General features: G+C 41.6%; 1 protein-coding gene across 4 annotated transcripts in view; it reads right to left on the bottom strand.

Annotated features, from left to right (window-relative positions):
• CACNA2D3 (calcium voltage-gated channel auxiliary subunit alpha2delta 3) overlaps positions 1–26,931 on the bottom strand; it is a 498,960-nt gene that overhangs the window by 83,775 nt on the left and 388,254 nt on the right. For all 4 annotated transcript variants that reach the window (XM_082209336.1, XM_082209333.1, XM_082209334.1 and 1 more), the window contains 10 exons: positions 24,184–24,267; positions 17,486–17,557; positions 17,134–17,195; positions 14,519–14,586; positions 12,824–12,869; positions 12,586–12,683; positions 11,490–11,583; positions 9,371–9,466; positions 7,712–7,833; positions 7,050–7,130 (listed from right to left, as the gene is read on the bottom strand). In XM_082209336.1, coding sequence (XP_082065462.1) covers positions 7,050–7,130; positions 7,712–7,833; positions 9,371–9,466; positions 11,490–11,583; positions 12,586–12,683; positions 12,824–12,869; positions 14,519–14,586; positions 17,134–17,195; positions 17,486–17,557; positions 24,184–24,267 — 823 coding nt within the window. The remainder of the gene's footprint in view (positions 1–7,049; positions 7,131–7,711; positions 7,834–9,370; positions 9,467–11,489; positions 11,584–12,585; positions 12,684–12,823; positions 12,870–14,518; positions 14,587–17,133; positions 17,196–17,485; positions 17,558–24,183; positions 24,268–26,931) is intronic.

The following is a 26,931-nucleotide window of genomic DNA, read 5'->3' as shown; positions in this document are numbered from 1 at the left end:
ACAAATGCTTGCAAGTAATTTTCAAATGCATTGCAAGTTATTTTTAGATACTCATTGGGTACCAAATAGCAGGAATACCTACTGGAATGCCCTTAATTTGCAAAGCACTGGTGTGAACATCTGCTCCTAAATACTGAAATTATCTGCATGGGCTCATTTAATTTTATGTCTCAAATAAAAATATCAAAAGCAGTTTTCTAGAATCTGAAACTTAGAATGGAAATACATTTTATTTTATATCCGATTTAGAAACATTTTATGGTTGTTATTCCTTTAACATCTTTCCAAGAGAAGTTGCCTATGCCATTTTGGTTCCAGAAGCTATATAGTATGAACAGACCTGTTGTTCATTTGTAATTTTTAACTGTGATTAGATAAAGATTATGTTCTCATGCCATTTATATACCAGAGATCACCAATTTTTTTATACGAGTGGGCACATTTTGAGGGCACTGGGGATGCCAGTTACAAAATAGCTGCCAAGGGCCCATGGCATAGCATAAAATGGCTGCCATGAGGAGTGTGGTATAACACAATATTAAAGAGACATCCACCATTCCCCAGGGAGAAAACATAGAGATTCAGGAGCAAACCAGATGTGATACTGATTGTGAATGCAATTGATGTGCACATATTTGCTATGCAAATAGCAGTCATGGGGAAGCCTGATCAGCCTTGTTTAACTCTCTTTCAGACACAACCGAAGTCCTGACAAAAATCACCTCTTGGAAGATATATTTTTTCCAAGTGAAGTCTCCAATTTGATTTTCCCTTGAAATCCAAAAAGTAGTCTCACGGAGATTTCTGTCAGGATTGTGTGAAGAAAGAGTTGAACTCCTCCACAGCTGCTATTTACATTACAAAAAAGTAGCACATTAATTGTGATAATCATGTCTAGTTTTAGCCTGCATCATTTAGGTTTATTATGTTTCAGCTAGGTTGGGCATTCAGACAACCCAGACAAACAGAGACTAGGATATTACCCCTAAGCTCTATTTTTAAGGACTGGGGATGTGGGGAGTGGGGAGGAAAAAGAATTGCTATAGTTCTTGATAGACACCTCTAGCTTCCAACCAGTGAATAGCTTTACCAGGGCTCTTTTTTAAAAACTTTCAATCTCAGTGCTTCTGGAAGGGATGTAGAAAGAACTCAGCTTTTCAGCTGGTGCCAACCGAGCAGAAAACACACAAGTCTCAAACAGTTTATCATTCAGCATACTTCCTAATTCTTGCATCTATCCTATGTAGAAGGTTATTTATTTTCAGGTACCTCTATGGAGTATGCTATTTTTATTCAAATTGCTCCAGAAAACATGGGAGAGCTGCACCATGCCCAGCTCCACCCTCTGAACAGTGGGGGCTCTGGCTCCCTCAAAAAATACATTGGGGGGCAGGTCAAAGTGCCTTGGGTTCTAGGAGTCTGTGAACAAGCCCTGTTGCACTAATCTGTGTGGAATTTTGGCAGACTTCATCCCCTCATTTGCATAGAAAATAAGCTATAGGTATACCCTAAAATGGAAAAGTAAAGGTGACTACACAAAATATTCTTTAACCTATTTGTCTGAAATATTGCAGGTGTCACCCACTCACTAGCAGCTAATACACCTGCAAATTCCATCATTTTCGAAAAGTTATAGTTATTTTACTATGCAGTCAATGGGGCCCCATTGAATTTTCTGATCTATGGCTCACATCTTCTGCTTCTACAGAAAGTTCCAATACTGGAGTGGAATGGGCAACATGTTTCTGATACTTTCCCCATTTCCCATTACAGATGACAATGTTTAATATAACGATTACAATGTTGAGTGGGTTGCATTCTGAAGTAACAAGTAAATATATTTCTTGATTGAAAAAGGTAGCATAGACTCCATTTTGTTTATGATGCACTGCATTTCCCCTTACACTTCCCTTGAAGCCATAGCACTCAAAGAAAATCTCCAATAGAGCGGATATTGTTGCAAAGGATTATTCAGGCTTGTAAATGAAATTGTTTTTCATGTTTTTGTTGGAAAAGTCTATCAAAATAGATTTTAGACTGGAAGAAATAGATTATCTAAACTAGTGTCAAAGTTGATAATAAATCAATAATGCAAGAAGGCCTTCAAGAAAAGAGAGATTTGAGAGTAAAGAATATGGTGTGGTTTTTGTTTTGTTTTTTTAAAAAAAAGCTCTAGTCCGGCTTCTCAGTTTTAGGATCCTGTTTTCAGTATTTCTTGGAGAATGTGGTGGGCACACATAGAATTTTGAAGCTACTAAGCAGGTTACAGTGCTTTAAAACTGTATGTTGGCATCCCTAGAATATTTTCCTTTGTGTTAAGAGGACACCAGCAACAGTGAACGAAAAGACACCTGTTAAATGCAGCTGATACTTCTTTGTGGTACATACCTCACTGCTATAATTAAATCTCAAATAGCCATAGAAAGAGGATACACCCTCAGAAAGATAGTGAGCATGATAGCAAAAGCTAGAAGGCATCTGACTTTCTCGTCTTCATATTTTCTCTATTGAAATGAAAAACCAGCAACAGCATATAAAACCAGGAGTAGGCAGACTTCAGAGCTAGGTGTTAAAGACATGCTATTAGAACGGCATGGCTCTGAACAGGGTGGCTCTGAACACATTCTAAGCGTATATCTTCAGTAGAAAGTGATTTCATAGACCTTTCCCACAAAAGTCCAGTCTTGATTAGCTTTCTTCATTTGCTGTTTTGTTGTTGCTATTGTTAAACAGCTAGGCTCCTTTGGGAGGAAGGGTGGGATATAAATTTAATAAATAAAACAGCTGGGAGTCTACTAGCACATCCTGGTCTGCCTTCTGATCACCCCTAATCCATATACGACTTGGGAAAGAATCAACATTGGTGTTCTAAAATTCTTTTGGAATGCCAGTAAAAATGTTGATAGTGGCAATCTGATTATTCACCTTTGTTTTTTTTTTTTTAAGTCTTCTACAAACTCTCTCACAAAAGGTTCCTGAGTACACTTAACCCGTTTGGTTATGACCCTGAGTTTTAGCTTCTGTGCAGCCAATGAGTTAGAAAGATTTCAGAGAACTCAGAGGACAGTTCCAAGTACCGGTAACTAATATTGTGGTGAAGAGCACCTGTTCTTCTCACAAGCCAGTTTATCTAATAATAAACTATTTTTTGCTGTAACCTTTCCCATTATGAAAGGAAAGTGTTTGATGACATTCAGACCACATGGTCAGCATCCTATCTTCAGTGAAAGATAACCAGAGCATCTGCTAATGTGCAATTAATGCTCAGTGGCATCTCCTGCTCTTCAAAATGCTTCTCATTCAAAAAGTCTAATGTTACTTTAGCACATCCTGAAACACTAAACATGTATTACATGCAAGTGTTCCTTCATTGGTTGAAAGTTGTATAATCTTCTTAGACGCACATTAGAGTTTTTCTGACTTGCAAAGACATTCATTGCTGCATTTCCCTGTGGGGAGGGCTCTCTAAAACAACCAAATATTGCAAAAATGCATTGAAGCAAAAATAAAAGCCATCCTTTCAGTGTGTCCTGGAAGTGTATCAGGACTGCATTGATCCTCAAGTTGTGTGGTTGGGCTAGGGATGTCAGAGAATTCCAGCAAAAATGGAAAGTGGAACAGAAATTACCAACATTAGCATACCCATCCCATTCCCGGAATACAATTCAGTCTAGAGAATACGATCAGTATTCACTGTTGTGATCCTTTTCAACCCACAAAGGATACATAATAATATGTAATTGATTGTTCTCCCCACTGCTCTGCAATTTGCCCTCTGTTTCCTCTGCACTGAAATGAATTGTGTGGAACAATTCAATGGTAACATATGATAACATAATAATAAGCCGACCTGAGTCCCTGTCAGGGAGAAAGATGAGATATTACTTAATAATAATGGTTAATTATGTAATTAATTTCAAAAACATTTGCTCTAGTAGACAGTGAGACAAATAACAGCAGAACTGTGACAGATCATAAACAGCGCTGATTGAAACAATTATGTGGGAGTGGACATTCCTAGCTTGGACATAATATGTGATAAGAGCATGCAATAAAATTATTTAACAACAAGTGTGCCTTGATAAATTAAGCCACATGTTGGGTGTATGCAGAGAGTGGGAAAGTTCCATGCAGCCAAAATCCCCACCTCAGTGCCATGAGGGGGTCAAGAATAAGGATGTACCAGGAGTCCTTAACACACCTGAGAGCTGCAAGGAATCTCTAAACCAGCATTGCTTTCCTAGAAAGCAAGCGCCCAACTACAGAAGTTGTAAACATTTGACCATGTAAGGGGGACTCTCGCAAAGGCAAGTACCCCTAATCAAATGTTTATGAGCAGAACTTGGGTAAAGGAAGCCTTGCTTGCATGGAGGAGTGTGTAAAGCTTATTGGCCTCGGGATGCTTTGCCAATATTCATATCAAATGCCCAAATGGCTTACAGCAGCTGAGTTTCACATACCATTTTTTAACATTTTGGATATCATTATCATCAACGGTACCTTATACTCAAATATTATTCACCAGTAAGGTTAGAGGAAAGTTCTGTTCATTTTGTATTTTAATACAAACTAATTCACACTTCCTTGAACAGCTATCTTTAAAATTCACACTACTCTGAATTTTGTGATGCAGTTCTTCACCCCCAAAAGCATTCATGTATGAAAACAAGACACAAATGCATTATGTTAGCAGAAACAGCTTGCAAAAATGTTTATCTCAGGCAAAACTGCTTGAAAAAAGCTGTACATTATGATTAGAATGTGCACTACTGTACTCTTTTTGTGATTTTAAAGTGTTGTGTGAATGCAGTGAACTGAACGTAAGAATCAACAGCAACAAAACAGCAGGGAAAGGCACACAGGGAAGAACGTGGCTATATTGGATATAAATAAAATGCAGCATTACTGTTCTGGCACTATTCATTACAAAACGAAAACATTGCTACAATTCACATTGTAGTTTTACGTGAACCAAGTTCTAATTTGCTTATTCAACTATTGACTCTGCCCCCAGTAACATTTCAGCCTCAGGCCCTCTTTCCATGCACACACCAGCTCATATACGAAGTCTGTACTTTTTGTGTACCCCAAACGCCTACTTTGCCTTGAACAGCAACCAGGAAATCCAGTACTCTGGAAATTGGTTGGGAGGGTGGATTGTTGTACCTGACTGACGCAGGCCAACTTAAAGATGCGCACCCACACCAGGATAATATGGTAGCCCAGTCCCACTCTTGAAAGTTCAAGTTCTCTTTCTTTAAGCAGCCCAGATAACTCATCTCAACCTGTAGACGGGAAAGGATTCTTTCATATTTGCATGGATTTCACTACACAGTGACTGATAATTTTACAATGTGGAGGGGAGAACACCATAAGAAGCAAAGAATAAGACTGCTGTGGGGGAGTGAAAGGTTTGTGAATAGCAAAGATGTATTTCAGAATGGTTTGACTCAAAATACTGCTTTTCACACCACAATTTAAAGATACTTTTTCACTATTCACATTTGTATCATTACATAAGGAGTATCCCAGATCCAGCCAGCTTAGTGCTCTTCAGATATGGCTGGACTGCACCTCCTTCCACCAACTTCGGCTGCTGGCTCAGCTACGCAGCTACCTGGGCAGGGATAGCTTAACTTCTGCTTTCTGTGCTCTAGTAATCTCTAGGTTAGATTACTGCAACATACAGGGCTGCCTCTGAAGACAGTTCAGAAACTTCAGCTGGTGCAGAATTCAGCAGCCAAGCTGTTCACCGGGTCAAGATGGTTTGGGCATATCAAACCCAACCTGGCCTGCCTGCACTGGCTGCCAATCCGTCTCTGAGCCCAATTCAAACCTTAAATGTCTAAATACTGTAATACCTCAAGAACCACCTCTCCCCGTATGAACCAACCCAGACCCTGCAACAGTAATAGTAATAGTAATAGTAATAGTAATAGCAGTAGTTATACTAATAATATATTTATATGCCACCCAATCACGCTGGGCGGCTTCCAACAAATTAAAACACAGTAAGACATCAAACATGAAAAACTTCCCTGTACAGGGCTGCCTTCAGATGTCTTCTAAAAATCAGATAGTGGTTTATTTCCTTGACATCTGATGGGAGGCTGTTTCACAGGGCGGGTGCAACTACTATCATCATCTGAGGCCCTTCTTTGTGTGCCCCCTCCATGGGAGGTAAGAGGCTGGCAACATGAGAATGGGTCTTTTCTGCAGTAGCTCCCCGCTGTGCAATGTTCTCCCCAGAGAAGCTCACCTGGTGACTTCATGACATATCTTTAGGCACCAGGCAAAAACATTTCTCTTCTACCAGGCCTTTGGCTAATTAAACCATCTATGGCCTAAAAACGGTGTGTTGTGGGGAGGCATTGTTTTGTTTGTTATTATGTGTTTTTGTTTTTTGATCCCGTAAACCACCCTTTGATCCTTGGATGAAGGGTGGTCAATAAATTAAGGGAATAAAACAAAAAACACACACATTAGAAATAAGTGCCCATCAACCCTGACTCTTGGCCATGCTGGCTGGGGCTGATGGCAACAACATCAGGAAGTTAGGGCACTGAGTATGAAATAGCTTGTAGAAAACACTGGTGAACTCCAGTGCTGCTTCTGAAGTACTGTTGTCCATTGATGTTCCTGTTAAGCCAGTTGTATATATTGTTATTCTCAATATATACATTTGCAGCTAACTTCATAGACAAGTAAGACTAATAAGGGTCCACCTATGTTAATTAAAATTTATAATAAGAAAGGTTTGTGATTTCAGATTTGCCATACTGTAATTTCGGTAAATACTGCCTTGTTAATGCAAATCAAACCCCTTCCAACTTATAATGAAGGATTTTCGTGTCTTCAGGGCATTCAGAATCAAGCATTTTAAGGTGAGGAGGCCTGCGATGGTCCAGACATTAGGTCATTAAGTTGCACTTCATTGAACTTACTTCCAAAACAGTCTTTAAGTGAGAATTTTTATAGGAAGTCTAAGTAGCATAAGAAAGCAAAGCCTGTTTACAAAATTAATATAGAAAAGGAGCAATAATTTTTACCTGCTACCACTGGAGATTTTCTGTCATCTAGAAGCTGAATGGCAGTACTTGCTGTTACCACATTGCTTTTGTTTGCTGTTTCTACAATAAAAAAGAAGAAGTTATTCAAATTAAGATTCTAACTATGTATTTTTAAACAACTGGTGGTATGTTTTCACAGTAGCAGATTAAAACAATGTCATCTGAACTGGAGATTGTAGTCAAGCTCTATCCTGCTAAACCATAATCTGTAACCAAGAACAAACCTTGGTTAAGGAGGGGAGAGATTAACCATGACCCCCACATTCGGATGACATGCTAAACCACACATTAGTTTAGTTGCTAGGTCGTGCTGAGGACTGGGGAGGGGCTCAATGGACTGTGGCTGCCTCCCTGGTATGTTTGTGTGTTCACGCTAAACAACAGTTCTTTGTGTGCACAGTGAAATTAGAAACTGTGAAATTACAGCATAATATTAAATTAAATCCTGCAAATCTTAACTGCCTGTAGTTTTAAGTAAAGTAAGCAGAAATATTGGGTACCAATCTGGATTGATGGGTGCAATTCCTTCCTTCCTTCTTTTTATTTACTTAAAGGTTTTATACCACACATTTCACATGTATCTCAAAGTGGTTTTGAGTGTATGAATTAGCTATGAATCAAAGCACAATTAAATGACAAACCTGTGCTGAAAGGGATTGAGTAGACAAAGCTTCCTGGTATCTGTTCTGCAGCTCTTCTGTACCAAAGCGGGAAATGATCAGCATTGAAAATATTCTCCTTGTCTCCAGCTGTCAAGAAGTCTCTTGAAACAGAAGAAAACATAATATGTTTGCTTGTTTTGGTTTTTACATCTTAAGCTCCTTAAAAAACAAAAGTTTTCTTTCTTTCCTTCTTTCTTTAGTTCTCCTGAAAGTAACTCTAGAATAATGTAAGCTACCCTCTCGATACCAGGATGGCAGGCCCACACGCACCTGGTTACAACTGCGTTTACAATACCTTCCCAGGTGGAATGCACCTAATATAACTATACTGCAGTGAATAAGCATAGCTGCTGCTAAGACACAGGAGCTGGAAAACCTGTCTCCTCCTCAGCTTGTAGGTAGCCCCAGTAACTAAGCAATGAACATCTTCCAGGAAGCGTAACAGAAAAGCACATTAGGCCTTACTTTATTGATGTTTCAATATTTGGTTTCAGTATTTGTATTTTTGTTATTTCAGTTTTGATTGTGTAGGTTGCTTTGAGACCCTTTGGTGTAAGAAGCGACAAATAAATACAGTAACAAATAATAATAGTAAAGTAGCATGCGTGTTGAGGGGAAAAAATGAGTGCATGAAACAATGATGAGCCATTGCTTTTCAGGGCTTTTTTTTGGGGGGGGGGTGATTTTATTTTGCAAAACATTTTGTCCAAAGAAACGGATGTGCTTTCAAAAACATGAGAGTTCAATGTGTAATGGGGGTGGTGAGGTTTCTTCTTCTTAGGTATGCTTTAAAGTAAGTCTTGAGATTCTGGGCATTCTCACTTAAAATGTTATTTTGTAGCTAGCAATGCATGATGAATTGGGTGCAAATGGGGAACCATTTTTCTTGGGAGATTCAAAGTGGGGGGGTAGATATCCATTGCCTTTTGGGGATATATGGGCTGTATTACACCTGCTAAAAACAGATCTGCATACTTTATGTGATGAGGCAGGATGAAACAGTTTGAAAATTGAATGAACAAGCTGTTATGTACAAGCACCCCAAATTAAATTCCAAATTTATTTTCTTTTTAAACATTTATACACCATCTTCCAAATGAAATCCCAAGGAGCCTAAAAGACTATGCAACAGACAAAACACATTGCAATAAATGAAAATGAAATAATAAATTCAGTAACTGGTACATTTCTCAAGGCCGGTTGTTTTACCTCCATGCCCGCACCCAAAGAAACCCAGCTGAGGTGAGCAAGTGTGCTTTCAAGATTTGCCAAAAACTCAATGAGGTTGGCACCCACCTTATTTCCAGGGGGCCTTCCCTGGTTGCTACCAGATGCATTTTTGCAGACTGTAGTGCAACCAAGAGGACCTCATTCTGAGATCATACTGGCTAGTCTGGTCTAAAGAGGTGAAGGCATCTCCTCATATAGCCAGGCTCCAAGTTGTTTAGGGCTTCCTAAATCAACAACTGAAGCTCACACTTGGCCCAGCAGAGCTTTAGTATCCTTTGTTTTGGCACATGGAATCTGAACTATATATGCAGAGAACTGGTAGGAAAGGGAAAGAAGGGACTATATAAAATTATGTGTATGGTTCTCTACTTCTGGTACATCTTTCTTACATTGCCATATACTACTTACTGATTAGTTAGCTGTTCCGGCCCCACAAACAAATTGACACGAGAAAGACCCGTCCGAGTTCCAAGGAAGGCAACTTCCACTCCCTTGTCTGAATTTCTGAAGGAGAGCAACACACAAGGAAGAATTACATTTCCAGACGGTAAATAGTATGCAGATATTCTGAGGTCACAAGAAGTGCAAGCACAAACCAGGACTGCAATTTTAATCAGTTTTAATAAATACAATAATCAACTTAAGCTTTAACTGAAATTAAAATATTTCCCCAATTAATCAGTGGGAGTTGGACTGAAAGGATAAACTGTTAAGCAGTCAACACAGATGCATAATCTCCCTTCCTCTAACCTATAGTTGTGTGCAAATGGCCGCTTGAAATTATCCAAATTATCCTATACATCTGAAGGCAGCCCTGTATAGGGAAGCTTTTTAAAGTTGAATGTTTTACTATGTTTTTATATATGCTGGAAGCTGCCCAGAGTGGCTGGGGCAACCCAGTCAGATGGGTGAGGTACAAAATAACAACAACAACAACAACAACAACAACAACACCACACCCTACTTTTGATGGGTGGGAGCACCATTCCTCTCGCTTTTTCAAGGTGGGGGAATAAGAAATTACCTAGCAGGGTTTTTCAGGGGGTGGTTGTGGGGCACACCATTACCAGTGGCTGTAGCACAGCCTCTTCTGTTTTCACCTAAATTTCTAATATATATATGGCACTGGACATGATGGCAGAAGCAACTATGTTGACATTGTGGCCACCATTTTGCATCCTGCACAATGCCCTGGACCCAGAATTGTTCTGAGGTCTAGTGGCAGAGAAAAGGGGGCTGCTACCATTTAATTTAATTTAATGGTGAAGAATATTCTTGGGAAATCATGAGAGGTGAACTTTTTCTACGGGTTAATGGGGGGGGCGAATCTCAGAAATTTCCCCAGCTCTAATCTGATGCTCTATGGACAAGGCTGCAACCCTGTGCATTCTTAGGAGTAAGGACTAGTAAAGTCATGCCAGGATATTGTTTTTCATTGTTCTGCTTACCCTTCAAAAAGAAAAAAGGGGAAAAAAAGAAATGACACTCCACTATTCTTCATGTGCTTTCAGACAATGCCCAATTGGTCCCTTAAGTGAATCTTCTATATTCCCTTCCTAGTTTCCCTTTTCAAAATTGGTTTTTAATGGCCTCAAATGTGGCTTTAATGCACTGATTTTATGCAAAACACTCTGAGAGCAAGTCAGCAGGGGCACTGCATGTCAATCTTGTTTTTTTAAAAATTATTATTAAATTAAAAGCTGTCCATGCAATTTCATTTTGCCGCTCCAGAACAAATGACGCCATGAGGGTTGTCAGGTGGCTGCCTAGAGATTCCTCCCATGGCCCTTTAATGGACTGCTGACTTGGAAGACAAGAGAGTCCTCATTTCTCTCATCCATTCTGCTGCAGGCTCTGTTGTCAGCCTCCCTCCTCAGCTGATGTACAGCTCACTTGCTCATTACAGCGGGTAGTGGATGACTGTGGGGGAATGACAGGACTGAGGATAGCTACACAGCTGCCCAATCTTTTGTTTTAGTAATGGGTTTAAAGGAAAAGAGAAATAGCTGGGTTTCAGCTTAGCAACTCTACATGCCAGGGCTCCATGCAAAATCAAATCACAGCCCCAGTTTTAGAAAATGCCAACGGTTGGTAGCAGCACCTGAGATGAGAGAGTAGTGGCACTCTCAGGATGCCAGCACAGCAAAGTCTGTGCCAGGAGGACAATCTAGATCAGGGGTAGCCAGCGTGGCCATTGGGTTTGGGTTGATGGCTCCTGGAGTTCAACAATACCTGGATCATACCACATTGGAAATCTATGATTTAGGTCACTATTCTGGAAGTAGTATTTTAATAATATATAACACCCATTACTCTAGTACAGAAGATGTATGTAGACATGTAGAGGTATCTAGAATGTAGACATGAATTGAATCTTTCCACTGATACAAATGGAAGAGTCTATAAGGGCAGAATTTTTTCTGTGCATCATATATTTAAAACAATGAATGAATTGGTGAAAAATAAATGTATGTAACCGAGTGAAGACATTATTAAAAGAATCATAAGCAATGCTTTGTTCACTTACTCTGATTTGTTCAGTGCAAGGCTGGTCCAATAAGCTTCTATTGGTGCGCTGACCACTGCATCAAACAGTACTTCCTGTATTAATTCTTTATCACCTATAAAGTTTTAAAAGCATTAATAAGGAGCATGTGTGCAGCCTTCTTACAACAGTAAACTTGGAGTCAGTAGATATTGGCAGGAATGCTACATGTCTGTTGTTAGAGACTGTATACTTCATTGTGGACTCTGGCCCCAGAAAAACTTGTAGGTACGCAAGTGATGGAAATCTCACCTATTTGAGATGAGATGGGGAGGAGGGAAATCTCACATACCATGGCTAGCATCTTTCTCTTGCACATGAAAATCTAAATTTCCTGGATTCCTTGCACTAATCCTTATACGAGTTCCATATGTCCATACTATTTTTCATCCAGGGACTATCATGCTTGGTAGCATCATTCCACAATACTGGTTGCGATCCACCACCACCTATATTCTGTCCCAGTGCCAACTATAGAAGACACAATTAGATGAGCACATGGAACATTTGCTTTCTGTGGCCAGCAATGGAAAATTCCCAGTTGCATGTGTAAGGTTGTACTGCAGACAGTACTGTCTCACATCCCAACCACAGCTCAACTGAGTTTTTGTTACCAAAGCACATACAGGTATGATAATCAAACAGTCTGAACATCAAAATCCATCTTGGTTTTCTCAGTAATACATGCCAATGTATTTCTAGTGATGCAAGCAAAGGTTTCACCCAGCAGTTTGTTGTATAACATCCAGTACAAATGGAATTTTCTCAAGTAAGGCTACTTAGTGTTTATGTAGTGTTCAAAGAGCTTCTGAATCTTTATTGTGTTATAATCTATTCAGTGGTAGGTCAGTATTATAACCCCAATATTGCAGATGGGGGAACTGAGGCTGAGAGAAAAAAGCTTGCCTAGACCAGCCACTGATTTGATGGTTCAAGCAAGCTCAGTCCCCTACGAATGATGTACGCTGCCCATTTCCTGTGTATTGCATTAAAATGAAGCTGGTGTGTTATTCTGTAAAAGGCAAACACAGTTTGGAGGAATGCCGGCAATACTTATCAAAATTAATCAACAACTCACAAGGAAGCAATGGCTCTTTCCCCATGAGGTAGTTTTGAATAGCCTTCAGCTGAGTCATTTGGCGGTGCTCAGGATGCAAGTCTGTGTTGCAATATGACCTGAGAACATAACATGGTTAAAAATAATTTCAACAAATATTTGTAAGCATGATCTCCCATTGTCATTCTGCAGAAGGAGTCAGGCACACCACGCATGAACAAAAAGGGCAAATCAACTGCATGCTTTATTGAAGACTTACCATTCATCTGCCAAAGATACATCAGGCTGTTCTAAATCATTCAATCCTGAAATCGGAATATGTGACAAGAGTTATTTTCTGAAATTTATCAGCATCAGTTCAGTGTCTGTATACAGTTCATGACAGTCATTCTTCCTTCTTTGGGGTAGGCAGGGGACTGCTAGGTTATATACCATAACTAATCTAAATTAAGTGTATTTCTATCAGTACTCAAAAATACGCAAGAACTAAGGGAATGCATTTGATTAAACCCTGGGAACTGAATATCATTATATATACAGGACCACATAGGTTAGACAGCTGGAAGACACCTGTACAAACTTCAAGCTGGTCTTCAAGCATGTTAAGACAACAGGCGCTTTTACCCTCGTTGTCCCACAAGCATGATATCCTAAGGATTGTAATCAGTGGGTTGTATCCAATGCTGAGTGAGTGGAATTCCATGCATGCGGCGGGACTTCCTTTTCCTCTCCTCTCCTAGTACACCACCCATATATACTTTTGTGAGTGTGCAGGGAACTGGAGGGGGCAGGAAAGGAAAAGGAAGTTCCATCGCATGCAAGGAAGCCGGTTGCACCAGTGAAGCTGCAGTGTTGGGAAATAGCCCAGTGTGTTTCTCTATTCCTTTAGTGATCTTGTGGTACTGTTACATATGCTCTTTTGTTATTGCTGTCTGTATTTTTTAAAAGTTTTTTAAAAAACAAAACTCATGAAGACGCACAAGCATAAAAAAAGCATAGGAGGTGGGTATGAGAGATAGTCAAAAAGGCAAGTAGCTGAGGATAGGAATGGAAAAGGACCCTGAGATTATGAGTTTCAAGCTCTACTGACTGAGATGACAAAACAGAATTTTTAATACAAAATAAAATGAAGATGACCAATGTAGGCTTGGGTAATTGTTTATAAAGGAACATAGGAAGCTGCCTTATAGAAGACCTATGCTGTCCACTCTGGCAGGCAGTTTCAGAAAGAGGTCCTTCACATTACCTGCATCCAGATCCTCTTAACTGGAGATGCCAGGGACTGAACCAAGGAAATTCTGCATGCAAAATGTGTTTTTTTAGGCTGGAACTATCTATCAAGAGTAACTACAGGGGAATGAAAACTCTATCTCAACTTCAGCTATCATTGTCTGAACAGCAGGACTCAGGTTCTCTCATATGTTTTGGCTCTAAAACATTCAAGAGTCCCACAACTGTGGTTAGCAGGCATACGGGTATAATTCAAATAGTAAAAGTAGGGGATCTGATACTCTGATGATGATGCTTTGACCATGAAAAACACAAATTGGCACAGTTAGGGTGGGGGTTGTCCTGCTGGGCAAGCAAGGTGGCTGCATAGCTCTGCGGTCTGATCCACCTAATAGGCCTAATCAATTAAAGCCACAAATCTAGAACAAAGATGCCCACAAAGTGAGGGATAAAATGATGCAGCCATGTTGCTGCTTTCTATGTTACAATGAATCTTTGTTGTGGGCACTGTCCCCATAAATCTCTCACATATATCTTTCATCCAATTAGATATGTGTGCATGCGCGCGCGCACACACACACACACACACACGTCCAAAACATGCACAAGGTCACTGGGAAATAAAGCAGAAAAACTGCTTAAGAGACCTCCATGCCTTAAGCCCCATTATCATGCAACAGTTGAACAAATGCCTAGGAAATCTGATTTGCTGTGCAAATGTTACCTTCTTCTATGGTCACGTTTCCTCTGAAGAAATATTTGCCGTGTCCTCTAGAGAGAGCCACACCTAAACTGTGCAGATAAACAAAAAGCAGGCCATGAAATCTGTCCCACACACAAAGTTAGGAAAGTGCAAGATAAAAATATATACCATTTCTCCCGGCATTTTTAGTCCGTGCTCTAGAAACAATTCAGTCTTGTTTCCAAAACCTTGGTGGTTGCATTTATTGCTCAACCAGCCACTTCAGTGCCATTTCACTTTTACTGTGCCAGGAGCAATGGACTGTATCTATTTGTGTGTTTAGGGGTGCAGTAACCCATGCATTCTCTGGCAAGCTCAAATGAAAGCCCCACCAAGGTCAGAGTGGTTCTTCCAGCTGCTTCATTTTCCAGCCAAGATCTGAACATGCCCATGGGCTCACTAGAAGGAGGCTCAAAAATGAAAGTCATCTGTGTGCATGGGGGGGGGGAGGGGACGGACTGCCCTTACTGATAGTTTGGGAGCCAGTAGAGCTGCTGAGTGCAAGGAAATACAAGAATGTGTTAATGGGGGTCATAATGACCCACTTGGCATAATTCTTTGTTGCATATTTTGGCATGTTAATATTTTATGTGATGGAAATAATACCGCATTGGGCTTATCTTCTCCATATAACACGGTCACACATGGAGGACTACTACTATATAATGTATAGCATTATATATTTTCTAAAGCATTCATGAAACTGCAGTACAGGTGACTTGGAGGCCTGGCAAGAGATCAATAGGATAAAGCCCACATGGTTCTCACTTGGAGATGCAATCTATTCTCTGTGGTCAGGTATCTAATTTGTTTGAGAATCTACAAGCCTTCGGAGAGGAAATTCCAAAGACTCTTTTTTGGTACAACAGAAATGTATGCTATAAAAGTACGTTTCCTTTTCTGCCCTTTAAACCATCTACACTACTATCTCTTATCAATATAAGACCCACAATAGAAAGGCAAGGATCTGGAAAATAGTGCTATTGCACTGCACTTCTGTTTTGCTTATACTGCTCTCTCATAGGTAGATGGGCATCCAGATCCACAGCAGAGTTAAGACAAGGGGCCAACCTGAGGCATGGATGCCACAAATGCCAAGAGCCATTACCAGAATCCGGTAATCTTTAGGCTTCTGTGCCAGTCACTGGTGCAGTGAGCTACCAGAACTATGGTTTACAACAGCTTTCACCAAATTATTATTATTATTTCCATACCATCCTTCATCAGAGGGTCACAGGGCGGTTTACAATATAAAAGCACAAAATATACAGCACAATATATATTAACAAACAAAAACAATCCTCCCCCATCTAAAAGGCCATAGGTGGTTTAATTAGCCGAAGGCCTGGGAGAAGAAGAATGCTTTTGTCTAGCACCTAAACATATGTAACAAAGGTGTCAGATGAACCTCCCTGGGGAGAAACTTCCACAAGCAAGAAACCATCACAGAAAAGGCCTGTTCTCTTGTTACTGCCCTGTGGACCTCTCATGGAGGAGGCACATGAAGGGCCTCAGATGATGATCACAGGGTCCAAGTCAGTTCATATGGGGAGAGGCCACTCTTGAGGTATTGCACTTTCCATATGTTTTTACTCCAACTCCCATCAGCCCCAGACTGGATAGGATGATGGGAGTTGTAGTCCAAAACATCTGGGTAGCAATGCATTTTCAGGCTCCGGACTACCTACCCTGATTGGCTATTGGATCTTCCTGGACAGGAAGAACTCCAGAAGGCTTCCGATTTGGGATGAGAAAACTTTGCCTGAGCTACAACAGGCTGTCTCTCAGCTCCCTTGCCACTTGGCTCGCCTCTGTCTGATGCCTATGGCTCAGAGCTGATATGCAGGCAGTAGGGGCTTACTGCACAATTGGGCAGGGAGAAGAAGAACTGGGGGCCCACTGGTGCCACAGCTAGGACTGAGCTCTTCCCTGCTTACTTGAGGCAGCCCAGAGCCTTTTACAGGTGTTACTGGCATGAAGGCCTGTCCCTGGAGCCACACAAATTCTCTCAACCTCTCATGCAATGAGCTTCTGGAGTGGGGAGTCTTTCATATTCATGGAAACAATAGAGAACTTTTATCTTCCTGGGTTCTCCATGAGGGGCTCAGAAAACATGTGGCATTTTGGGGAAGAGCTAAACACACAGCTCTGGAGCCCTGCTGTATCCTTGTTGCCCCTTCAGTCTAATTAACACCTGGTCAGAAGAGGCTGCATACACACAATATCATACTTTGAACGGCCTGCGGCTCAACAAGCCTCCTCAATTCAGATCCATGGTGCACACAGAGATGCATTTGTTAGTGCAATCCTTTAAATGGTACTATTCCTTTCCCAGAGCTCTGTGCAAGCACTGAAGAGAACGGAGGACTTCCTGAATGGCAGGTCCGGATCACAGCCAGGGAGTTTACCTTTCACAAACTACCCATCCCTGAATGAAACCTAAAAAGGCACATTCGGAAACCTTTTCCCTTGCTCTTTGCAGCATTGTCCATGAGTATTTTATTGTCAGCCCCTCCTGATGAGCTTTTAATGAGCTCGCAAGGCTTGCAACTGCAATGAGCCTGATGAAATGTTCCATTTATTATGGCCAGCCCTACCTGAAAGGAGTCCCCTTGATGTCTGTATAATAGTAGTCATTTGTCATCACCAACACCCGCTTCTAGATTTAGAAAAGGAAAGAGAAACAACAACATGCCTGTTAGGAAAGGTTTGCAGGGTTAAATGCAAAAGCAAACTTAAAATCTGTGACAAGATTAATAACAGCAATATGCACACATACATGCAAATGTTTATATCTGACCCACAATTAATAAACACTGTGGACATCATGTCTCAGGGAAAGTTTTCCACTCCAAACATACACTTTAAACCAATGGGTTGTGGGTGTGTTTTTTTAAAAAGCAATTATTTGTTTTACTTCTAGCTGAAAAAGTATTTTCTATACGATACCCCTTTGTCCACGGTTTTCTTCACTTCCATAGAGAATTTTCCTGTTTTCTGATTCACCATTGCATTTCGAAGCTGAATGTAAAATACAGTCATATAGTTAAACAAGGAATGAGAAAAAAAATATCTTCTTTGTATATTTGCATATTTGGGCAAAATGAAGATATTTCGCATAGCTGAAGAAGGTGTGTGCACACAGTAACCTTCCACTTTCGGGTAATTTAACTACCAAGGATGAGTGGTTTTCAACTCATGTTAATGGATTATATATTAGAACCTGACAGGATAGATAAAAATGAATATTTGGATCCACAGGGTTCTGCTTAGACAGCTTCAGGCAAAGTCCTCTCAGCAAAAACATTTTCCAGCAGTCTTCCTGGTCATGGGTTAAGTGTGCGGACACAATTAATATGAGGTTTGTTTGTTTTTCATGCAGCAGCCTTGTGTGGTGAGCATCGAAATTAAATTTTTTCTCTTCTTGCCATTGTTCTGACAAAAAACCACTTTTCTGAAGCTGCTACTTTTAATGGAAGCTTCTGCTTGCAAGGAGAGAAGGATTACTATGGAAACAAGACACAACCCACTTTTAAAAAAAAATAATAATACACATTTTTAAATATAATGGCTGCCAGGAGCCAGAGTCAGGAGCAGGTCAGCAATAAAACACCCAGTGTCAGTGAAGTTAACTCTTTATTGAAAAGAACCCAAACAGCACAGGCCTAGTGATCACAGCAACTCTTCCCAGTAGGTCTTGCCCCAATGAGCCAGTTGTGAGGACTGAAGGTTCCCGTCTTCCCACTACTCTCTAAGGCTCCTCCTCCAGTTCCTTCCCCAGCAGCCTAAGGCTCTCTCAATGTTCCACCCTCTTCATTTCTCTGCATGCTCTGGGAGATCAGAGCTACTCACAGCAGGAGGGGGAGACTCCCTGGCCTCTTCAGCAGCCTGCCTCCACTTCACCTCTTGACCCCCCTCTGCTTCTGCCGCTGATTCTGGACTGCTTTCTGCCACCGCCCCTTCCTGCTCACTAAATCCTGTTACCTCTTCAGTTTCTGACATGTCCTCCTCCCAGTCAGTTCCACCTTCTCCCTCCCTTCTTACTAAACTACATGGGCATGTTCAATGTTGGGGTTTCTGGGTTGGATAGAACATCCAAAAAATTCTGAGAAACCCTAAAAGAGTTCCATCCAAATTTGCAAAAAAATATGCATGTGGTGATGGGTACCCTATATATCTCCAACTGGGATCCTTCTACACGGTGATATTACTTGTTTCTCACCAGACTAGATGACCTTTCGGAACCAAGGTCTGCAAAGAAACACTCCAGACAGTGAGAAAGAGTCATAAGGCCAGAACTGCCTCAAATTTTTAACCAATATGCAGATCTGAGGTGAAGGTTTCTGCACAGGAGAAATATCTGAAGAGTTTCAGAGAAAGGTAAAGGAATTAATATAAAACTGGTGGGACTTCTAAATGGGTTCCACACATTCTTAATTTAAATTTCTTTCTAGAGATTACAGGATGTAGTCCAAAGTTGGAAGCTCCCTGTAAGCGTGGTTCTGTGCCTGACAATGAAGTAATATTTGTGGGATGGTCATGTGAGCACCAGAGTTTTGCATCTGAATTATGGACTGGGAGTTCAACTCACAATTTTAGTGCCAGGACATTTATTTGCCCAAGCATTTTAATGTTTTTACTTTATAGTCAATTTAAACTGGTTTTTTACAGTGTTTCTTCCCTCCTCCCCCTAGCTTTCTATATTTACATTGCTATAAATGATGTCATTTTCTTGTTTTTGGTATATTGTCATTTTGGTATGTTCTGTTTCCCATGCTTCAACCTCCCTGGTATTTATATAGATGAAGAATGTGTTCAGTGCATGTCAGACTCAGAAGGAAGTTCCACTAAGTTCAGTGGGGCTTAATCCTGAGAAAATGGATGCAGGATGGCAGCCTGAATAATATTTTCAATAAATAAAAAAATCATTTCTGCTTTTCTTTTTTCATTTTACCTTGAACTAGCCGAACAGAGCACACACAATATAGCATTTGAATGTGTAAATAATGCATACAGCCCTGGAGAAAGAACATTTCAGAATACCTTAAGACACTGCTGCATTCCAGGATTTGAAATGAGTGAGCTTATTCTGCTACGACTGCACCTATTCATTCTTCTCCAGTCCACTTGCATGCATCATGGATGATTGATTGGACAATAGGGACAGGCTATTTTCATTGTCGATTTGCTATCAATGTCCTCCTGAAGGAGGACTGTGCTGTTGGGGGGGCGGGGTGGAATTGTTGCCAAAGCTTGTCAGGGAAAGAGCTGTTTTTGTTTTTGTGAAGAATTTGAGCATGGCTGACAAACTGAAAACTGCAATGTTTGCAGCTCTTTAAATTTAATTCTGGGCCATCTAGATCGGAGCTAACAATCTTACTCTTCAGTCAGCGAGTGTAAAAGAATAATTTTTCGCTGGAGGCATATATAAAATAAAACATATATTTTACTGTAGGTTTTTTTTGTACATATATATATATATATAAACACAATGCGTAATAGGCAATTCTGGAAATATTTTCCCTTTTTAACTTTTGTGGTTTTGGACTAGGAGAGCTGGTCTTAATTAACAATCTACTTTCTAACGTTTAAAGAACTGTTCCATTTATCTTTAACATGTTTCTCATTTTTCTCCATTTCAGAGCCTGTAGTCTTCCAGCGCCCACTCCCCACACAACCCTCGGGCAAGTCACAGACTTTACAAAAAGGGCCCCCAAAACCCTCGTAGCTTTTAAGATCAAGTATGCATGTGGGAATTAGATTTTTTATTTTTATTTTTTTACCCTCTGAATGGAGTTCTTGGCTTTGTAGCTCAGTTTTTCATCTATTCTGTAGACTTTTGTTCTGCTACCTCTCTGGGGTTGAAACTGGTGACCATTGATATGGATGGTCTTTCATTCAAAAGGAGGCCAGATACTTCTAAGTAACACAATGTGCACTCCCAAATATAAAGCTTCGTTTTCACTACGGAAGACATTTTAAACACAAAATAAAACTGTACCTCCTTTAATCTAATTAAAACTGCATGTTTTCTAGTCTTGTTAATGGACACAATGCCACAAAGCAATCTCTAGAAAACGGGTAAAGAGGCAGGCAGACATGTTGACAAATGTATCACAATATAAGCTTGCATCCTCTACACCAGGCCTGCCAACTGGCAATGCACTCCCTGACTTGTACACAACCAGGTATTGCAGTTTCAGGTTTTGGGTGGCCCTGAGCAAGGTGTTGTTAATGCCCAACCCCCACCTCCGGGCAAAAAAAGGTCCCTCCGGAACTCACCGCCACTCCTCCCCACCCCAGTGATGTTGGTGCCGGAACCACCAGCAGTCTCTCTGTTCTATGAGTGTAGAAGCCAAATAGGCTTTTTCGTTTGCGGCAGTAGCACCATAATAGGCTGGAAGCCACACAGCTGCTCAGCTCTGATGGGTACTTGGCAGCTTCTACATATCTCTATCAACACTAAGGAAGCCTTTTTGGGTTGGACTGTTTGGTGGCTGCAGTATTGCCATGGTTGACAGCAGTCACATTTGAACCAACAGAGGGCCAGAGCAGGAGCAACAACTTGCCCCCCCCACATTGAGGGTGCACGGTCATGTGACGTGATGTGTCACGTGATGCCACCTGGAATGTGCCAGGCAGGGGCAGGTTGCACAGAGGGCGATATCTGTTTGCTCATCCCAGCCATGGTCCAGGAGCTCAGGAGCCAGGCAGAGGCTGGGACGAGTGAATCAAAGATTGTCCACGCTCCTCCCAGCCGTGCGGAGTTTGGGATGAACATGGGTGATCTTTGCTTCATTCATCCCACATGCAGCCAGGCTCCTGGGCTGCTGGGTGGAGGCTGGGGCGCAGGGGGGGCACCCAGTGGCAGCTCCCTCAATACTGGGGGGCCCCCAAATATTGGGGGAACTGAAGCCCCTCCACCCTCTATACCTGGCACTGCTGGGCCAGAGTGGTGGCTGAAGTCACAGTAATGCTGAGATGAGGATGTGGTCCCAAACAAAACACCGGCCCCTGCAGATGGACATGTTAGTGTCCAGAGTCAAGCCAAGATATTGCGTTGGTGCAGTTTTGCTGCCACTGATATAGCAGCAACAGTTGGATGCCATTTTGAATCAAGATAGTGGATTGAAACATCCAGAGTTGAACCAAATAGCTCCTATGCCTCTGAGATGTACTGAGTCAGCAATCACACTCTCAAACATTCTATTGACTGGCAGGGAATAAGAAAAATAAATCTCCCCACCCCAGCTCCAGCTCCAACCACGGAGACAACAGGATATGAGCTGTACTAACTGTTTCCTACTACCCTTGGTCCCTTTCTTGATGAGAGCAGCATTATAACAGCAGGCCCCTCCCTCGACCTCTGCAAACTAGTCTAAGGACAACATGCATATCGCGGTTTCAATTTGAAGGGCAGTCAGTCTTTTCCCTTCTTCTAGAAAGCTTGATAGTGCATATGCTCTCCAGTGAGTGCTAATGAACAGATTAAACAGAAGTCTCTGAGTCTCTGGTGAGATGTTCAATGGACTTCAGCAATTGCAGAATCTGGGTATTTTGATTTGAATTGCACAAGTAGGGAATTTCACTTGCAAATCTCATTTTGAAATGAATTAAGCCCAAGTTCAGGTTGAAAATGCAGAAAAGAATGTAGGAAACATCACAAAATTTAGTGGAAATGTTTAGGAGCAGAAATCACAAGAGCGGAAGGGAAGAGGGGAAAAGTCTCAGAAAAGATGAGCTGATTTAATCAGCAAAACACAGGAAAACTGGCACTGTTAAACCCATGAAATATTTCATTATTTATAAACTGAGTAGGGGTGGGCTGACAGAATCAGACATATATTTTGCAAGGGAGAAGGAAAACATAAACTTGAGTTGGAGAAAAAGGATAAGAAATGCCTACATCTGAATGCTGATAATGCTCCAGAGGCAGACATACGTGATGAATCCCAGATTTCAGAAAGACGTGACACTGTAAATATGGGAACCTTCCGTTGATATATTCAAAACCTCTCCAAAATGAGTGGGTTTTGGAAGGATATAGGGGATGCTAATGTACTGCTGATATTTGAGAAGAGTGCTAGGAAATATCTATGAAAATGCAGACATGCAAGCATGACTTTAGTCGGCGCAGACATTATGGGAAAAGCTCAATAACAGGAACCGAAAGGAGAACACCTGGAAAGTTATGATTTAATTAAGGACAGTCAGCATGGATTTGCACAAAACGAATCATGCCTAACAAATCAGATTTATGGGGGAAGTAACAGAAAGACCAGGCAAAGGTTAAGCCATGGACATAAGGAAAACTTTTGATACAGTACAGCTCAAGGAATTGACATGTAAATAAAGAATGACACAGAAGGGAGATGCAAACTGACTGGACAACAGAGATATGGACAAGGGAGGAGCATGATCTTGGAACAGAAAGAACTTAACTGAAAAGATTAGCACATACCTAAAAGAAGGTGTTAGATGGACAGCACTAACATGATCCTGCAGTTCTGGATTCTGGGGTTTGGACAGAGACCAAAAATGTGGTTCTTTTTAAAATATTGGTTGGTTTCTGGCATTTTAAATTGCTTCATAAGCAACAGGGAAACTTCTTCAGAGATATAGAGCAGCCTGGCAAAATTTGGCACAGGATTTGTTCTTGTTGTATAATCTAACATCTAAATGTTATTTACTCGGCAGGATCCAGAGGTGACTCCTGGCTTTCAAAAGTTTAAAATTCTGCCCCTATGGAGATGGTGGGGTTTGGCACCTCCTCCTCATTCATCTTACCAAGCTCTATGGCTGGTAGAGCTTGTAACAGGACTAGTCTCCCTCTGCCAACCCTTATAGCTGTATGTATCACCCACCCTGTGATTTATCACCTTTATTTCCCATCTTTCCACTAAGCACATTCAGGTTATTTATTTATTTATTGCATTATTTATACCCTGGTTTTTCACCTTTCAGGCTTCGCAAGGTGGTCAAGTGTGTTTGTTTCATTTGACCTATACAGCTATGAGAAGCATTAGGCTAAGAGAGTAGGCCTGAGCATGGGTTTGAATATGAGTCTCCCTAGAATTATATATTATGCCAATCCTCTCCACATGACATACAGATTCTGGCTTCCTGAAATCTTGCTGCCCCTTCCTGCTGCAGCTGGTATATCAACTGGGTTTCCACTAGTGGGGCACAATAGTTGAATCCCACCCAAGCTCCATATAACACTGGGCTCTCTTCTATTCTCTGCCCCCCCCCCCAATCACTGAGCAGCAGACTAAATGAACCAAATGAACCTAAGCAATACAGGGATTTATACACATGGCCTCTTATTAAGTGCTTCCCTGGACCACCACCCAATATGGCCTGCCTTTGGTACCTTCCATGGTAACCAATGGAATGCAAGATGTTGCGCAGGGCAAATGGCAATATATCCTTGGTACATCTATACATGGGGATACGTATGTACGAAGCGGAAGGAGAGCGAGAAAGTCAAAACGAGAAGAAAAAATATAAAATTTGAATGGAGAAGGGGAAGAACATGGACCATTATCTTTCGCTTCTCTTTTCTTCTTGCTGCTTAACACTTGAAAGTGGTATATTAGTGAATGCACTGACCTTTCTGACAAGCTCTGACAGAACAAATCACTCACCACATCATCCCTGTCTTCCCACTCCACCTCGGAAAGGTCGACGCTGCTATAGTTGGGCTTCCTTCGCTTTTTTACTTCTTCATACTAGAGTTTAAAAAAAAAATGTGGTTTTGTTTTTTTAGAAAAAGACATTGGACAAAATGATGAGCCATTTCTTTACAACCTCAAGTTCAGCTTTTATGCTAGAGAGGTGTTTAGATGCAATGGGTGGTTTCAGCAATGTCTTTGGTTAACCCCGAGGTAAGCACACACAGCTTTACACAATCAAATGTTTTGTTTTAACACAACTCTTGGGGGCTCCAGAATGGATTTCCTTTCATCAGAACGTGCCCTTTTCACAGACTATAAGCACAGCAATTGTCAGTGTACCCTTGACACCAAGGAATTGGGGACAAATAAACTTGGACACCTAATAAAAGAAAGTTGCTTTGTATGAGCACCACAGATACATTAGACTACCAGCTACTACACCATATGGAAAGTATGCAAGTCGTACTCCCAAAGTTTATAAAATACATCCTGAAATAGTTCTTGCAGCCATGCAGGAAGTGATATTTCCTAAAGTGTTATCAACAAAACGTTTACATATTTCTCTTTAAACAAGATAAGGCCCTATTCCTAGGAAGTTTGGTGTTAATATCTGCTGATACTGTAGTTTATCAGCCCTTTCATGGGGAGAGATGGGTGGGAGAACACAAGAAGCACGCTAATAGAAACATGCTATTTGTTTTTATCACTAATATGGTAACACTGTAAATCTCACATTTTAAAACAAGCATCACATGATGACAAATGGCTTTGACACTGGCGTTCCTGTAACGTAGGAAAATCCTGCCCCCTGCTGCACATCACAACTGAGAGACCCCGAAGAAACACCTTGTTATGGGTTAAAGCTAATACCTACAATGAAATGTTGTGAGCTCACCCAAGAAAATAAATCAATGCATTCTGTTACGAGTACATCTCAAGTGCACACAGTTAGTTATTCTGTATTACTCAGTGTTAAAACTAAGGCTGTACAAAATCCACAGAAAGACATCCATCTGAAAAACTCTTTTCTGGCACCAAGCTATGAATTCTGCCAAAAATCTAACTGCCTATACAAATTCTGCCAGCATTACTCTGAGGAATTGTTTGCTTCAGGAAAAGGTGTTAAATTCTTTTAAGCACACACACTTTGTTCACAGCTGCACTGCACGATGGATTCTGTAATCTCAGTGTGGCAATCTATAAACATTTTTACCTTTATTCACACAGATGTGAGAGAGGGCTAAATTTCTGAGGATTGTAGCATCTTCTGAACATTTTTATTTTGGCCAGCATGTTTCAGAACATTTCCACATTTAGGGCAAAATACAACCTCCCCACTCCACACCAGCAGGGTTCTGCAGAGTGGCAGAATTATTTACTGTACCTACAGCTCCGCTGCAAGGGAAGAGGGGGGGGAACAATTCAGACCTGCTCCTTCACAAACTCCAGGCTAGCATAGTGACTGGGTTTGAATCAGGCTTGAGGCCTTCACCCAACAGCAGTGAAACTAGCTTAAAGGTAAAGGTAAAGGTACCCCTGCCCGACGGGCCAGTCTTGCCAGACTCTGGGGTTTGTGCGCCCATCTCACATTTATTGGCCGGGGGCCAGCGCTGTCCGGAGACACTTCCGGGTCACGTGGCCAGCGTGACAACGCTGCTCTGGCGAGCCAGAGCCGCACACGGAACGCCGTTTACCTTCCCGCTGGTAAGCGGTACCTATTTATCTACTTGCCCCCGGGGGTGCTTTCGAACTGCTAGGTTGGCAGGCGCTGGGACCGAGCAGCGGGAGCGCACCCCGCCGCGGGGATTCGAACCGCCGACCTTTCGATCGGCAAGCCCTAGGCGCTGAGGCTTTAGCCCACAGCGCCACCCGCGTCCCCTGCGCCACCCGCGTCCCCTAGCTTAAGAGCCAGCAAACTGCCACCTCCTCCACTCTCAGAACAGCACATTTGGGGACCTTTTCTCTGGGCTCTGCCGACATTGGTATAACCAATACTCTTGCCTACCCTCATATTTGGCAGCAGGCAGCAGGCAGCAGACAGCAGAGCTAAGCAGAGGGAGACCTCCACTCAATCCGACCCTCTTCCACAGCCTGGCATGAGGAAAACTTGGATTGTCCTCTCAATCTCACTCTAATCCTCTTGAGGTATTACATACCCTCCAACATTACTCAGATGAAAATAGGGACATTTCTCCCTCCCTACCACAACTGACCCTCCTCGCCCCCCCCCATTTTTTGTCACCCCCCCCAAGCATTTCCTCCACCACTACACACCCTCCACTGTCCTGAGATTTTGTTTTATTCTTTGGTAGATTTACAAAAAAAAAAAAAAAAAACCACATACAAATAAATTTTAGAAAGGAGCAAGATTAAATGCAGACACACATAACATTTTTTAAAATAAAAAAATCAAGACTCCTTGTGATCTGCTCCCCCTTTCTTCCTCTGTCTGCCCCTCAGAGCTGGCATGGGACGTGGGGCTGGGCTTCAGTGGTGGCAGCCTCCCCTCCTCCTTGCCCACTTTCTAGCAGCCACTGTGAGCTGCCCAAGGGAGGAGGCTGACAGCATTGGCATGCTTATAGCAGTACCAGCCTAATGGAACATGTATGAAACCCATAACAAACATGGGAAAGCACTGAAACTCCTTGTTTTTGGAAGGCTTTTGGGTAACTGTTACAGGTTTAATCTGGCACGCTGCCGAAACGTTAATATTGCTTT

This window comes from Podarcis vaucheri, assembly GCF_965113315.1.
Source record: "Podarcis vaucheri genome assembly, chromosome: 2".
Lineage (NCBI taxonomy): Eukaryota > Metazoa > Chordata > Lepidosauria > Squamata > Lacertidae > Podarcis > Podarcis vaucheri.
This window is presented reverse-complemented; position numbering and strand designations above follow the sequence as displayed.